This window comes from Acinonyx jubatus, chromosome C2 (assembly GCF_027475565.1).
Source record: "Acinonyx jubatus isolate Ajub_Pintada_27869175 chromosome C2, VMU_Ajub_asm_v1.0, whole genome shotgun sequence".
In the NCBI taxonomy this organism is placed as follows: Eukaryota; Metazoa; Chordata; class Mammalia; order Carnivora; family Felidae; genus Acinonyx; species Acinonyx jubatus.
Window position 1 is genome coordinate 98,854,128 of NC_069384.1, and position 16,974 is coordinate 98,871,101.

At 41.9% G+C, this 16,974-nt stretch overlaps 1 protein-coding gene and 1 long non-coding RNA gene across 4 annotated transcripts in view; one reads left to right on the top strand and one right to left on the bottom strand.

Annotated features, from left to right (window-relative positions):
- The first annotated feature begins 740 nt into the window (after positions 1 to 740).
- SLITRK3 (SLIT and NTRK like family member 3) lies at positions 741 to 11,992 on the top strand. 3 transcript variants are annotated; one of them, XM_027061491.2, is made up of 3 exons: positions 1,319 to 1,937; positions 3,857 to 5,021; positions 6,668 to 11,992. In XM_027061491.2, exon 3 carries the CDS (start codon positions 6,689 to 6,691, stop codon positions 9,626 to 9,628), a length of 2,940 nt encoding a protein of 979 aa, XP_026917292.1. In that variant the 5' UTR covers positions 1,319 to 1,937; positions 3,857 to 5,021; positions 6,668 to 6,688; the 3' UTR covers positions 9,629 to 11,992. The 3 variants fall into 3 exon arrangements, with proteins under 3 accessions (XP_026917291.1, XP_026917292.1, XP_014941231.1); XM_027061490.2 differs by lacking the exons at positions 1,319 to 1,937; positions 3,857 to 5,021 and adding an exon at positions 741 to 914; XM_015085745.3 differs by lacking the exon at positions 3,857 to 5,021.
- LOC128315249 (uncharacterized) overlaps positions 6,632 to 16,974 on the bottom strand; it is a 44,335-nt gene continuing 33,992 nt past the window's right edge. The window contains exon 4 of the long non-coding RNA XR_008297844.1: positions 6,632 to 9,624. This is a non-coding gene — a long non-coding RNA (uncharacterized LOC128315249). The remainder of the gene's footprint in view (positions 9,625 to 16,974) is intronic.

The following is a 16,974-nucleotide window of genomic DNA, read 5'->3' on the forward strand; positions in this document are numbered from 1 at the left end:
ACTGAATGGAGCATTAAATGACTGCATTAGTATGACTGCAGTGGGGCTAATGGTCGCCTCCAGTGGGTATATAATGTTGTAATAATACTCTCACATAGGTGCGATAATTGCTCAAGTGTCCTCATTTACTTGGTCACGAAATGGTACCCAGCATCTCTCCAGCAGATGCCCCCCACACCGCCCCTCACCCTAGTTTTATTTCCTCCCTCTTAGCAAGTGTAAACAGATGAGAAAAATATGTGTACTTCCAAAATGTCACCTATGTATCATGAAGCGGGGAGGGGGGGCACTGCAAATCACTTGGAAACCGCTTCTACGAGGCGTTTAGCGATACCGCCCATCAACACAGCTCAGATGCTCTTAATTTGATGACCCCGCCCGAACCCCTTCGGGCCTGGGCTGTAATTTTCCAAACAGCCACCCCTCATTTGCAAATAAAAGTTAAAATCAATCCACAGACACAGAATGCTGACTTCCTGCCACTCAATTTTACAAGGTTTCTCTTTGTAGAGCTGCCAGATTGTGACCGATAAAGGGGGAGGGGGGGATGAGAGGAGAGAGAGAATGAGAGAGAGCATGAGACAGAGAGAGAGGAGAGAGAGAGAGAGAAGAGAGATCACTTGCTTCCTTGCTTCCTAAGCAGGGATTTGCCTGCGATGCGCGGCGAGAGGACTGCGGCGGCTGATTTACACAGTTGGCGCGGAGGAGGGGCCGGGGGTGCGGGGGGGGGGGGAGGGGGGACAAGCTGGCGGAGGCTCCCGCGATGGGCTGATCTGGGGGCTCCCGAGCGCCTCTCCCTCTGTGCGCGATTTGGGGGCAGCAGCTGATGGATTTGCATTCGGGTTCCAGCTTGGCGTTTCCTATATTGCCTCCTAAAACCCGACCTGGAGCTCCCAGTTTAGGTGCAGACGTTGGTGAGTAACGTGTGATCCGATTTTAGTTATTTCCTAAGCCATTAAAGTGGCACTTTTAAAGCAGGTCAATCTTAAAAGATGCCGCTGCCGCGAGCGTCTCCTTGGCCTGAAACGTTCCGCGGTCCCCTTCCCCGCCTCCCACCCTCTCCCGCTCGAGATGTGAGGGTGCTTGAATGGTGAGCTGTCAGGGGGGCTCACTCTCTGCCCGCTGGATCGCTTCACCTTCGTGCTTTGCCGGAGATTTCCCCCCGCCCCAGTCGAAGTCGAATTTGGTGTGTACAGCCATACCGTTGTATTTGTATCCTCTTTTTCTCTCTACCCCCGCCCCCCCCCCCCCCCCCCCCCCGCTTCGCCGTCTGGCCAATGCTGGGATCTGGGATCTAGTCGCCCCCTTCCTGCCTCCTTCCCTCCCCTCCCCAACCCCTTCTCTCATCTACACACCACCCACCCCCACTCCCACCTACCCAAAGGGTCAAGAGCAAAGACACCGGGAGAAGGCAAGGGCTAGTCCCATCTCCCCAGATTCAAGGAGGCCTTGGGCAGGGATTGCACTGAGTGACAACCTTTCAGGAAGCCAGAAAGAGAAAGAAAGAAAAATAAATAAATAAAACCCAGAGACCTAGCCAGGACTCTCGGGGACCACGAAGCTCGACGCTGAACCGAGAGTACCGAGATTTTAAGTGAGAGAACCCAGTCCTAGGACACTCGCGCTGCCTGCCTCCCATCGAGGGTACACAGAACTGTGATTGTGAGCTCCCTGTCACTGGTCTCGTCGCGCTAGGTGAGCGCCCGGCTCTCCCATTGGTATGCAGCGACCATTTCCCTTCGAGTCTCAAAGGTGGAAACATTTAAAAGGATTACAAGCGTGATTTGGTGGCCTTTCTGAAAGTTGGTGGACGGAGGGAGAGGAACTGCAAGCCTACGGCATAATGGATACAATTCAGCCGCCCAGAGAGTTTGCACCTCCCGCTGGGAAGCCCCTCGGAGCTCATCTCGGAGATCTAGAGCGCTCGGCGCGGATAGGTATTCGCCGCCATCCTTTCCTACTTTGCCTAATTGAGACCAGGATTTCTCGCTTGCAGGATGTGCATTGTAGAACAGAGTTTGGCCTCGGTGGCTGCTGTTCGTTCACAGGTGCTAGGGGTTTGTTGCATTTTTGAACTGGATCATTTAGTTGTAAGGACAAAGATAGAAGGGAAGGTGCTGGAGACTCACATACCCCCAGACCCTTTCCTGGGGGAGGAAATTGTAAGTAACTCCAACAAATAGGCCAAGTGGCGGAGCGAAGGGCCCCTCCCCCAGTGGGTCGCTCGCTCGTGCGGTAAAAGAAGGAAAACGGGTTGGGGTTTTAATCATTTTCCATTTCTAAACATACCCATTGTGCGTTTTGCCTGGAGACAGCAGATTAGAAAAGGATCTGTAGAAGGCTCAGACCTCTTCAGAAAATGAATGATGCAGCATTTTAATTATTTGTTCTAGGAGAGATCGTTTTGCTTCCATATTGGAATATTTAATCTTAGATATGGAGAGATTAGTGGGCTCGGAGATCGGGCAAAGGGGAGGGGGAGAGAGGAAGGGGACACAGTGGGGAGAAAGGGCTTCTTGTCCTCCCCGTGGACAAATGATGCCCGGCGCTCCCAGCAGGAAGCGGGCGACAACGGGCTTCAGGGCCCTTCATCCTCTAACTTTTGGGGCTCTTCCTATCACTCAGACACGCTATACGGAGATAAAGGAAAGGGAAGGGGTGAAATAGCCTTTAGGACATGGACCAGACCAAGAACTTGAGGGGATGTAGTTAAGGAGAGCACGGAGGACGATTGCAGAGATGGTCATTTACCATCATCGAGAGGCTCAGGGAAGCCTCCCTGTTGTTACCCATCGATTTCATCGCATCATGGGTTCCGATATGATCCGTGAAACAGTCACCGCCTCTGCACGTTGGGTACCAAAGGTGGTGTGTGCGGCGGAGGAGGGGGTAGGTTGGCAGCTGGTGAAGGAGATGGGATCGCTCTGGTTCTGAGCTCAGGCTGTCGGTGATGGTCTGTTCGGCGGGGACATGAGAAATAGGGTGGGTCTGGAATATTAAGCATGTACATATAGTGTTAGAGAATCTTGCCTGCCTGCTTACTAAGTCTGTGATCGTGGTTTCCAATCTTAGCTACTCTGGAGCGGTGGACACTTGTGCGGTCATTTTAAATGCAAAATATCATGGGAATCTCCTAATGACTGACTCTTAAGGAATGTTTTCTTGCATTAAGTGACTGACATATATTTAAAATGGGGAGAACTGATAACATGAGTTGTGTGGTTTTTCCTTAAAGTTTGGTTTTGTAAAAAGCTCTTTAAGAGAAAGCCATCTCTACCCGCTAACTTTGAGTCCTTGGGCAGTTGAGGTTCAATCCAATTCTTTAGCGGCCAGAAAGTCCCTCCCTTCCCCAGGAGCTGGGGGGGGGGGGGACACAGGGCAATCGATGCCATTACAGTTCCCGCTAACTAGACACGCTTGCTGCACACTTCCCTCTCTCCAGTTTCCCCACTAAGCTGAATTTCCTCCCAGCAGGTAGGACTGTAGAACCCTCAGTTGAGCCTTCTTAGAAGGTTCATGTGATCTGGTGGCCCCTCTTCACTGCAACGTCTTCGCTCAATCACCCCCACCCTCACGACTCCCTACCTTCCTCTTCCCCAAAATATCATGGAGAAACATTTGGACCAAAAACAGCATGTGGGGGGGGAGGCAGGGAGGAGTGAGGGAGTGAGGAATGAGGAGGGCCGAGGGGGGGCAGAAATATATATATATATATATATATATATATATATATATATATATATATATATCCTGAAATGCTGCCCCCTATCCCCGCGAGGTCTTTCCCAGTGGAAGAAAGTGAAATGTGCCATTGTTACCAAGTGGTCTGCGTTGGCTTGTCTCTGTTTTTAAAAAGGTGGAAGCAAACACATGGCTGTTGAATCCAGGGGAAATCGAAGGCTTTGAGCTGCAGCACAACAAAAGGATTCCTGGTGCAAAGAGATCGAAGCAAAATGCAGGAGACACTCAGTCCAAGTCCCTCAGGCTGCCTGAGCTCTTATTCGGGACACCTAAGCAGAATCAGCTAGATCCAGCTCTTCTCTGGGGACCTGAATTTCCCTTTATCCCCGCCTTTGAAAGGGGAATGTCTGTGCTATGAAAAGGATAATTCCAAAGGATAATCTTACTTTTCAACCAGTCTACACCAGAGAGACGAGCTTTGGAAACCAGAAGAGCAAACCAGTCAGATGATTTCCTTGAGAGTTAAAAACAGTATTTTTTTTTTAAAGGGAAAAAATGCCTACACCCCTCTCCCTCCACCTTCCCCACCAAAGGAATGTTTCCTTTAGGTTGGCTTCTGCTTCCGTGTTTCTTATTTTGACAATTTGTTAAGTCGATCCCTTCACTTCTTTTCTTGCCCCTTAAACACACACACACACACACACACGCGCGCGCGCGCGCACGCACACACACACACACACACACACACACACACTCTATAGTCAGGGCTTCGTAGTGCACGCTCCCGACCCAAGCTAAGCGCGTTCCCCTTCTTGGAGCTCATTTTCGTGACGTGGAAAGCCGGATCCAGGGTTGCAGCACATATTTAAAAAAAAAAAAAAAAAAAAAAAAAAAAGCCAGCACAAGAGAAGTCCGAGATTCTGCACTGAGATTGAGCCTGCCTTCCTGCCTGCCTCCCTCCCGCCCTTCCTCCCAGTGCCCAATGATGTGCTGCCGGTACCCAACGAGAGCAGCCACGGCGGCAGCGGCGGCGGCGGCGGCGGCGGCAGCAGCGAAGCTGGAAGCCTGCAGCAGCCCCTTCTCCTCCCTCCTCTATTGAGTGTACCAAGCGGCAGTTCTGCATTCTAAAGAAGCCCATTGAAAGGCCCATTGCATTCCCAGCACGTCTCAAGCTTGCTGCTTGTATTTTTTCTCTTCGTCTCCCCCACCCACCCCCTCTATCCCCCTTTGCTTCAGCTTCAGCAAAAGGAAGGGAGGGAGAGAGAGAGAATCCTTAAACTCAAGCTTTTTTTTTTCCTTCCAATGTTAAATACTTAAAAAAAAAACCTCCTGCAAAATAGGTAAGTCAAAGACATCTGGAGCCTTTCCTACCTAAATCTCAGGGACCTCAGAAACAAGAAAAACATTTTAAATTGGTGAAGAAATAACTTAAGTAGATTTTAATATTTTATAAGGGAGACAGGGAAGACTAACTGATACTGCAATGTAGCCTCATCTGCTTTCTGTCTCTCTCTCTCTCTTTTTCTTCATTTAATTGTTTCTAAAAATTGAGTATTGCATGCCTGAGGCAGATTTCTCTTTGCTTTCTCATGGGTCTTCCTTTCCTTACAGCTGTGTACATTATATGCAAGTTGAATGTGAAGATTTATTCTTTTCACTCTCCCTGTAAATTATATCATTGTGTTTTCGAAGGGTTGGCAAAATATTTCCTTAATGTATGTATCTTATGTGTGGAGAGAAAATATATGCTAAAAATTCGGGTTTATTTTTGATTAAAAATAATTATTCCAATTTGATATTTCAGTGACTCAGAAAGGGCAATCTAATAAAACTGCATTAATATAATTTATTTAGGTACGCATTTCCATATATTGATGATATAAGGCAAGGAAAGAGAGCCATGGAGGAAGGCTCTGTATTATTAGAATAGTACACAGTATTTGTTTCTTCTGATTGGAAAAGAATGATGTCTTTCTTTGAAATGTATTTCATGTGATAGATCAATTATCAGCAGGTAAGAATTGAGGTTTCCACCCTTTCTTGCCTTTACCCAACTGTCTTCTAACCAGCCACCTGCCCGTCCAGCTTTTCACAGGACTCCTCAGCTGATATTGAAGGCACAGATACACATTCCAAACTAAGCTCTGCAAGTGTTTTAATACAGACACTCCCAGGCTCAGCATCCTTTAGCTGTCATTATCTCTAACTCTGATGACTGCACGGGCCTTTCTTCAGAAAGGCTAATCACTCCTAAAGGGTTTAAATAGCCAAATGATACACTTGTGTAAAAATTATTTAATTAAAGGAGATGTTAAAAATCTGTGCTTGGGCAAAATAGGGTGGGGGGATAATGTGATACTGAGCATACACTATAATTAAGTACACTGTGATCATCTCTGAAGAGAAATCTTAAGTTTTCCAGAGATACCCAACATCGTATACATCTCAACATCTGATACTGGGCAATGAGCTCATACTTCATCACACTCTAATCTAATAAATTTGTCGTATGCCATGGCTTTTTATGAGTAGAAGCCTATAGTTTAAAGAATACTTATTTCCTGTCAAAATCCCAATCAGTTCTATAATGGGCACCTCTGAAATCAAGGCGAATTTTAACAGGCAAACAGGTGTAATGGCCAAATTACTGCCATTATTACTGAATCTGCCTATATCTAAAAGACATCCCTGTATACCAGTCCCTTGATTGCTATAGGAGGCAATGAAGGCTGCTGTTGTTTGTATGATATGCTCTTTACCAAGTATGGCTTGGTTCAGGAAAAATGCATTGCATGGCACAATATTTCAGAGTCACCCAAGTTTAAATACAGGACATATTAAGCAGGTTGATAGATCATTTCGAGTGCCAGTTCGACAATTACCAAAGTTTTGTATTACTCTTAAAAAGCTCCAAATGTAGGAGTCAATTAGAATAGTGCATACGAGTGAGTAAAGGCTAAAATCTGCATCTTTATTTCTGTTGCAGTTTTGTAATCAACTACGAACGATGAAATCTTCCATAGCTGAGATGCTTCACAGAGGGAGGATGTTGTGGATAATTCTTCTAAGCACAATTGCTCTAGGATGGACTACCCCGATTCCCCTGATAGAGGACTCAGAGGAAATAGATGAGCCCTGTTTTGATCCATGCTACTGTGAAGTTAAAGAAAGCCTCTTTCATATACATTGTGACAGTAAAGGATTTACAAATATTAGTCAGATTACTGAGTTCTGGTCAAGACCTTTTAAACTGTATCTGCAAAGGAATTCAATGAGGAAATTGTACACCAACAGTTTTCTTCATTTGAATAACGCTGTGTCCATTAACCTTGGGAACAATGCATTGCAGGACATTCAATCAGGAGCTTTCAATGGTCTTAAGATCTTAAAGAGGTTATATCTACATGAGAACAAACTAGACATCTTCAGAAATGACACCTTCCTTGGCTTGGAAAGTCTGGAATATCTGCAGGCAGATTACAATGTCATTAAACGTATTGAGAGTGGGGCATTTCGGAACCTAAGTAAATTGAGAGTTCTGATTTTAAATGATAATCTCATCCCCATGCTTCCAAACAATTTATTTAAGGCTGTCTCCTTAACCCATCTGGACCTACGTGGAAATAGGTTAAAGGTTCTTTTTTACCGAGGAATGCTAGACCACATTGGCAGAAGCCTGATGGAGCTCCAGCTGGAAGAAAATCCCTGGAACTGTACATGTGAGATTGTGCAGCTAAAGAGTTGGCTGGAACGCATTCCTTACACCGCCCTGGTGGGAGACATCACCTGTGAGACCCCCTTCCATTTCCATGGAAAGGATCTGCGAGAAATCAGGAAGACAGAACTCTGCCCCTTGTTGTCTGACTCTGAGGTGGAGGCTAGTTTGGGGATTCCCCACTTGTCATCAAGCAAGGAGAATGCATGGCCAACTAAGCCTTCCTCAATGTTGTCCTCTGTCCATTTCACTGCTTCTTCTGTTGAATACAAGTCCTCAAATAAACAGCCCAAGCCCACCAAACAGCCCCGAACACCAAGGCCACCCTCTACATCCCAAGCTTTATACCCTGGTCCAAACCAACCTCCCATTGCTCCTTACCAGACCAGACCACCCATTCCCATTATATGTCCTACTGGGTGTACCTGTAATTTGCACATCAACGACCTTGGCTTGACTGTCAACTGCAAAGAGCGAGGATTTAATAACATTTCTGAACTTCTTCCAAGGCCATTGAATGCCAAGAAACTTTACCTGAGTAGCAATCTGATTCAGAAAATATACCGTTCTGATTTTTGGAATTTCTCCTCCTTGGATCTCTTGCATCTGGGGAACAATCGTATTTCTTATGTCCAGGATGGGGCCTTCATCAACCTGCCCAACCTAAAGAGCCTCTTTCTCAATGGCAACGATATTGAGAAGCTGACACCAGGCATGTTCCGAGGACTACAGAGTTTGCACTACTTGTACTTTGAGTTCAATGTCATCCGAGAAATCCAGCCTGCAGCCTTCAGCCTCATGCCCAACTTGAAGCTGCTATTCCTCAACAATAACTTGCTGAGGACCCTCCCGACAGATGCCTTTGCAGGCACATCCCTGGCCCGGCTCAACCTGAGAAAGAACTACTTCCTCTATCTTCCTGTGGCTGGCGTCCTAGAACACTTGAATGCCATTGTCCAGATAGACCTCAATGAGAATCCTTGGGACTGTACCTGTGACCTGGTCCCCTTCAAACAGTGGATTGAAACCATCAGCTCAGTCAGCGTGGTGGGTGATGTGCTTTGCAGGAGCCCTGAGAACCTCACCCACCGCGATGTGCGCACCATTGAGCTGGAAGTTCTCTGCCCAGAGATGCTGCACATCCCACCAGCTGGAGCATCCCCAGCCCAGCCTGGAGAGTCTCACCTTGCTGGGGGGCCAACGAGTGCATCACCTTATGAGTTCTCTCCCCCCGGGGGCCCTGTGCCACTTTCTGTGTTGATTCTCAGCCTGCTGGTTCTTTTCTTTTCAGCAGTCTTTGTTGCTGCAGGCCTCTTTGCCTACGTGCTCCGACGGCGCCGGAAGAAGCTGCCCTTTAGGAGCAAGCGACAAGAAGGGGTGGACCTTACCGGCATCCAGATGCAATGCCACCGGCTGTTTGAGGATGGTGGGGGTGGTGGAGGTGGAAGTGGATGTGGGGGCCGAGCGACTATTTCGTCCCCAGAGAAGGCCCCTCCTGTGGGCCACGTATATGAGTACATCCCCCACCCAGTGACCCAAATGTGCAACAACCCCATCTATAAGCCTCGTGAGGAGGAGGAGGTGGCTGTTTCATCAGTCCAGGAGTCAGGGAGTGCAGAACGAGGGGGTCCTGGGACACAGCCACCAGGAGTAGGTGAGGTTCTCCTAGGAAGTGAGCAGTTTGCAGAGACACCCAAGGAGAACCACAGCAACTACCGGACCTTGCTGGAAAAAGAAAAGGAGTGGGCCCTGGCAGTGTCCAGCTCCCAGCTCAACACCATAGTGACGGTGAATCATCATCACCCTCACCCTCACCACCCAGCAGTTGGTGGGGTTTCTGGGGTAGTTGCGGGAACTGGGGGAGACTTGGCTGGGTTCCGCCACCATGAGAAGAATGGTGGGGTGGTGCTGTTTCCTCCTGGGGGAGGCTGTGGCGGTGGAAGTATGCTCCTAGACCGAGAGAGGCCACAGCCAGCCCCCTGCACAGTGGGATTCGTGGATTGTCTCTATGGCACAGTGCCCAAATTAAAGGAACTGCACGTCCACCCTCCTGGCATGCAATATCCAGACTTACAGCAGGATGCCAGGCTCAAAGAAACCCTTCTCTTCTCAGCTGGAAAGGGCTTCACAGACCACCAAACCCAAAAAAGTGATTACCTCGAGTTAAGGGCCAAACTTCAAACCAAGCCGGATTACCTCGAAGTCCTGGAGAAGACAACATACAGGTTCTAACGAAAAAAGAAAAATAAATTAGTGCTTTTTTTTTTCAAAAGAAAAGGAAAATAAAAGAAATACCCCTTGCTCCCTTTACACTTGTCCCAATAACTCCATTCTCACAAACTTCCCTGCCCTGAACAGGACTGAAACCGCATGATAACTAGAAAATACAGATGTATGCTCTCCCCTCTCAGATGTGATTTGGAGGAAGGGCCATACTCAGATCATTAATCAATGAAGTGCCTTCGCAGACTTTTGCCAGCAAATGTTATCATTATTTTTTTATACTGAAACTTGAGACTTTGACTGTGCCATGTATAAGGTATATTGGGGATCGTTGTATTGATCCTAATTAAGTAAAATTCAACGTCTTTTTATTTTCAGTAATTTTTTTTAGTTGTAGTTTCGTTTGACAGGGAGGGGGGAAAACAAATTGACATTTGTGGCTTTCTTTCCTCTTCCCATCATGGCACAGATTCTGTACATGTATTAACAATGCAGTTTGCTGCATGCCTGGAAACTGCAAGACGGGGAGGGAGGGGGCGGGTCTTGCTTGAATGTTCTCACCCACTCTTTTTTCTGTCACACACATACCCACATGCAAATCACCGATCGCTGCACACCATTAGGTCCCTAAACCTGCAGCCTCTTCCTTCTGGTACAGGTACACACACATGCAGACGTATAAACCTGCACATGCATACACACGCGCGCGCACACACACACACACACACACACACACACAAAACACACAAAACACACACAAATATACACACCCCATTCCCTTTTAACACTATCTAATTATTTCGGGTTTGATCCATTCCTCTCCTCTTCATAGCTTCACCTTCCCTTCACCCCTAGTGTACAGCTCTCGCCTACCACCCTGGGAAAGGTCATATTCTAGGTTGGATCCTAATGAAGTGGAGGCCTGGTTTAACAGCCAGAGGCACATACCTAGGGATAAGCATCCTCTTTGTGACACTTCATCCTGATGCCAAGAGTTTTTGGAGACCATCTGCACTTTCTTATATATATATAAATATATATATAATATTAAAAAAATAAAAAAGCAACTGGGTATATATCACTAACAGCTTTGTAGGAAGCACTTTTAATGTTTTCTCTCACACAAAGATTCAAAAGAAATGTGCATATATTTATTCTGTAATTTCAGTGATTATAAATTGTAAAGGTAATGTTTAATCATTGTATAGTGATTATGCGTCTGGTATAGCTTTCCTAATAAAGAGTTTTTGAAAAATATAATACATTATATATAGAGGACACCAAGCTTGGACCTGAAACCACAGCTATGCCGTGCCTTTTGTGCTCCCAATTTTTTGAACCTTTCTTTTACTTGTTATACACAAAGCTGGTTTATTAATAAGTTTGATGCACTGTGATGTTGATAAATCTTATAACCCACCACCCCCATCACATGCCAGGATACAGTCGGGACTTAAAAAAATCTGATTTATATAGTTCACTTTTATTTTTGTCTTGAATTATGAATCTCAAACTCACTACCCCAGTGACGCACCGGTTTTCCTAGGCAGGCTGTGACTGGGGGAAAATAGAGTAACTAGATTGCTAAGAAGTAATAGGATTATATAGAGGAGGCAATCAAGGATCCATGCACCTTAAAATAGTAAATGACAGAAAGAAAAAGGAAAGTGAAATTGCTATTTTTAAAAACATGAACCAGAATATCACACACACACACACACACACACACACACACACACACACACAAACACACACACACCACACACACGCACACACAATCAAAATCTAAGGCCTTGTAGCCAATTTGACTGTCAGAATGCTGTTATCTGTACAAGTGGTCACTGCTATATTTAGTTACTTGGTTTTTTCAGCCACTACTGCAACTGGCCCCAGTCTTGCTTGAACTAAGACAGGAGATGCTGAATGAGGTTTTCTTTCTGTATGATATTAAACTGTATGATGTTTAAAATTAATCTCACAATAACCCAAGTTATTATCCATTTGCATGTGAGCGAAACCAAAGAAAATTGGATTTTTAAGGTGCCAGTGTCTTGTTTGTGGAGGAAACTAAACTGATAAAAAGAAACCTGAGTTTTGAGGCAGGCACTTATCTCATTACGCCAGTAGAGGGCAGCAGAGCTTCAGAGATTCACAGACCCTGTTGCTGCAGAATTACGCAGAGGGGCCAGTATTGTTAGTTTTCTCAAGCTGCTCTTAGTAGAAATTATCATTATGTATTGAATGTAATTCACCACAAGTCACTAATGCCTTACATCACTTTGTTTTTTTCCATTAAAAAGACCAGCAGCTTCTAAAGCTGTGTGACTGATATAAAAACTAAGGCATTGCACTTAAAAAAGCCCCATGAATGTCTAGAAAAACATGTTTATAAGTATCTATCTCTTGATTAGTTATGTATGGGTATCAACACAGGTATACCTAAAAATAAAATTAAAAAAAACCCCACATATATCAATACAAAAATGCAACTTTTCAGGGCTGCCTTGCATTTGGCACATTGTACCTAAAACTTTTGTCTTCCATTATTTGAGGTACAGTGGAATTACTGCAGATGAAGGAAAACATGATTCACCATTTCTCTACATACAATATTGAAATGTAGCTTTCCTTATGCAAGAGGATCAAATCCACAATTAATTAGGTGTCATTCTCCCGTTTTGGTTTATGTTCCGCGTCTTTTTACTTTCCCCTAAGTTAGCTTTTTCATAGTTATCTCACTTTCCTTATTCTTTCTAATCATCTTTCCCTTCTTTGAAGCCTTTTTTTAAGCACAGAAAGTCAGTGTTTTAAACACCTTTAAGTGTTTTAAAAGCTTATCTATGGAGTCCCTCTAAATTAGTGATTTATCATGTTTCCATTCCTCCTAATAAAATACTTTGGTGAATAGTAGAAAGCATGTGCATAATAAACATTCAAAATGCAAAGCTAGATATTTCCGACAGTAACCATCATTTCCTTAATAACCATGCGCACATTCATAACATGGCATATTATACAAATCAGGTTAAAGTACAATCCCTAATGATCCTGGTGCTTTTGACATTTGAAAAATGTGTGTCCATAAACCGTATCAAATTACAATATAACTTGATAATTATGTTTATATTTTATTTATTAAATACAGAAAGAATGTCTTACCTTAAATATAGATAGTAATTTTACTCTTGAATGAGGAATAAATTTTATTTAGTGAAAACAAATTTATATGAGAATGGAATTTTGTATTCAAGGGAGATAAATTTTTGCTTCCATGGAGTTTTCTACCCCCTTCGCTAGGCTACTTACTTTAGCTGTCTATTAGAATTATTAAAGTTAGATTTAATTTATAATACCAGGTATGTTTTCATAAAGTACCATGGGTATTAATATAGGTACTATGATTAGGATTTGTTCCATATTTTTGCTGTAGTAAAACATTAGTTTTGAGAAAATGATTCCTAGTTTACCTCATAGTGGTGGTCAATTAGACTGAAGCAGACCCAGATCAGGCAGATATCTGCTATTTATTCATTGCTACTTTATTACAAATTATAGTAATAATATTTGAAATTAATAAAATGTAATGTTCTTTTACTGTAAGATGGCTACTGGAAAATAGTTGAAAGTGAAATATTAGTATGACTCAGTAATAATTTCAACATTATCATACACCAGCATTACTTACATGGATGCTTTTGCTTTTATCTTAAAAGCTACATTATTTCCTCCAATTGAAAAATACTAAAAACTATACATACATATACATATATATGTATATATATATGGATGATAAGCACCATATTTTAAATAAAAATTTACAGAGAGAGAGATCACAAGGAAAGTTTAATGACTAAGCCTTTGATAATTTGTCCCCTCCCCCCCTTAACTAGGAATGTTAGTTTTAAACCCTTGATATCTGAGAAGAATATTTGGGTTTAGCACTATAAAAATTGATAATGCAATTGCATAACATAAGGAATTTTCTTTAACTATTGTGACATATTATTTTGATTCACTTAGTGTAAATCCATTGTTCACAGAGTCCTATCCGTTTGGAATTATGTTGTCTGAGCCAATAAATGTAAAATAGCTATAACAAAGGAAATATTAATGTAATGCTTTACAAAATGTGAGACATATGACTATAACAAGATGAGAGGAAATGATAATAAAAAAACACTCCATCTTAAATTTAGTTTAATTTGAATTTAGACATTTATAACTTATACTTAGCTCAAAAATCCTCAACTGAAAATTCAGGTTAACAGATTATAAATAATATCACTAATTTCACCATATAAGTATTCAGTTTAATAATATACTATAGGCCTTTTAAAATAGGAGCAATAACACATGTGTAATTGGGCAATGACGTATATATGTGTGTGTATAACTATTATATATGTATATACACTGTATATACATGTATATAGTTTATATATGCTGAATTATATTTACATGTAAATTATGCACTTTTTCTCACATGTATAACAATTTCAGTTTTATGCATTTCTTTTCTTTGCTTCTGTCTAGCTAATGTCCAAGTGAAGATGGATGAAATTATGAGTCTTCACTTTGGAAATGTTCACATGTAAAAAGTAACACTGTAATTAATATTTCTGAATTTAAAAGTTCTTTTATCTTTCAATTTGTTTCCTTTTGTTGTTTAGGTCATAGGGGACAAATCTCAGTCAAACTGTGATTTATTTTAAGTCCTCAACCGTAAAAAATCCTAATATCTTATAAATATGCAACACAAGTCAAATGAAAAACAAGTGCTCCTTTTCACTTTTCTATTTCTAGAATAAATTTAACAGGTGAAAATAATTCCAGAGCATTATTAGTTTGACAAGACCTTTTGTCTTGAAAAAGTGAAATCTTAAAAGCAAAAGCAAGAGAAGAAAAGTTCCTGTTTAAGACATTCATTTTCCTATTTACTTCTTTTAAATATTATCCTTTATTTAAAATGTATAATAGTAGCAATAATAATAAATAGAGATAACCATTTCTAGTATGCTTTTATGAAATCTAAAATGAAGGAGATGATTTCTCTTACCAGGAAAGGTGTATACCAGGGGTTACTGGTTGTGAAGAGGGAATAATTTGGGTAGACTTTTTAATTCTGATAATATTTACTCCTGAATATAATATACATATTTTTGAAAATATGTATCATTTCTTCTCCTTGCACTGATGTAGATGATTTTTTCACATAACTTTAAAATTCTAATAGAAAATAATACTTGTGGTAAACATTAAAGACATATAGCCAAGGTGGCATTATAATAAATTTGAGGTTGACACAACCCCTACATCTTTAACATTAAAACACAGATGAAAAAAGGACGCTTTCCTCATTACCACCCAGTGACAAAAAGGCCCAGCATACCTAGTTAACTGTTCCTTTAGTATATTCAGTCTATCCACTTGTTTATTAGTGTAGGGAATTGATAGTTTGCAGTGTATTAAGTTGTATCAAAATCAAACAATTTTCATTAAAAAATATAACCGCAAGTAAAAAAAACCTGAATAATTTTTTTAAGTTTATTTATTTATTTTGAAACAGAGAGAGAGAGAGAGAGCACGTGAGTGGGTGAGAGGCAGAGAGGGAGGGAGAGAGAGAGCCCCAAGCAGGCTCTGTGCAGTCAGCGAGGAGTCCAATGCAGGGCTCGAACTCTTGAACTGTGGGATCACAGCCTGAATGGGAACAGTCAGAGGCTTAACTAACTGAGACACCCAGGCGCCCCTGAATAATTTATTTCAATTAGCAGGTTGTTCCCTTGATGATGACAAGTACCACATTACCAATACTGTATTATATGTCAATACAGGGCTTTTATGCTATTACACAGTTTACTACTTTTAGGCTTGTAGTTTATTCGGACGATGGAACACGATATAATGACTTTTGTAGTATTTTAAACAAGAGCGTGACTTCCCTACCTTGGGGGTGGTCAAGTTAGCTCTTTTGAAAAACGATGCCGAAACAAAGATGTCATCTGAGTATGTGCAGGGACAAAAAGCAGTTCTCTTCTCCCTGGCCCTTTTCCTTTCACTATTCCTGACAGCTCTGCTTCTACGTCTGTTTCTGACTCAGCACCAAGATATTCTTGTGACTGAGGGCACATTCGCTGAGCTCAAATTAGGCACCAAGGCAAGACCAGGGATGGATGAGAGTCCTTGCACCTAATGACAGAATGTCCAATTCACTTCTCTTTGTACCTAGGCTGAGAAAGTAATTCAACATATCTCTCTTCATTGTGAGATCATTTGTAAGTCTGGTGAAAAAAGTCAAAACCTGTAACAGTAAAACTAGAACTACTACTGGAAATCAAGAATGCATCAGCGAATGCTTTAAAAATATGGAACCTATGTTTAAAATCTCAAAACCTTGATCTTCCTCCTTCAAAATGCCCTCTGTCTTTGCCATTGCATCCAAAATATTAGTTTAATAATTAAAATTAAGATACAAATGTAAAATATTTGTATTAAGACTACCTGTTTCTGGAACCCACATATTTTCCGTAGTTTTTCCTTATTTATAGTATAAACTTTCTGACCACTCACCTACCTGTTGCTTGGAATTCTAAGGCTGTTCCCCCTCCCCCCCCCCCCCCGAATTCTGGTAAAAAGCTTATCTTAAAATGTCTTTTTATATTTTTTATTTATTTTGTTTTTGTTCTGTGGTAACTAACTTTTAATAAAAACAAGTCTGTCAATATGTAAACTATTAACCATATACTGTAATTGGAAAAAAAAAGAAACCCTCAAAGTCTATCTAAATTGGACATTTTATATGTATTAAATTGAATTGGGATTTTTTTCCCTACTTGTGCTCTTCTTCACCTGATTTGGATTCAAAAGTGAAATCTGTTCCTCTTTGTAATGAACAGTTAACTAGATGCTTTACTTTTCTAGCGGGCAATTGAAGGGAGGTAGGGGTTGGGGGGGGGGGACAGAAAATGTTAACAGGTGTAAGTAATCTGTGTAATAACTGGATCCATGAATCACTCACTTTGCCTTCAGAAAACCTTCCTCAACAAGAAAAACAATGAAAGAGAAGGGGAAAAAAATGAAAATGCTCTCCCTTTCTGAAGACCATCTGATAAAGGGTTAATGGAGGAAGTTTAAATCAGACATTCACATTAACTTTTGGTGTACTACATTTGGAAGGGTTTATATTCCAAATAGATTCACTATGTCTTTCAACATGATTCTAAGCCACTTCAACTGTCATCTTTAACATAACCATTGAACATGATATCAAACCTTAACATTAAAGTAACTCAATCAGCTATAATTAACTGTAATTCTAATGCAAAAGAAATCACAAGGATAAACTGAAGTGACAACGT

Excerpts from the sequence above, each read along its gene's own strand:
- SLITRK3 (XM_027061490.2), top strand. The coding sequence starts at position 6,689 with ATGAAATCTTCCATAGCTGAGATGCTTCACAGAGGGAGGATGTTGTGG.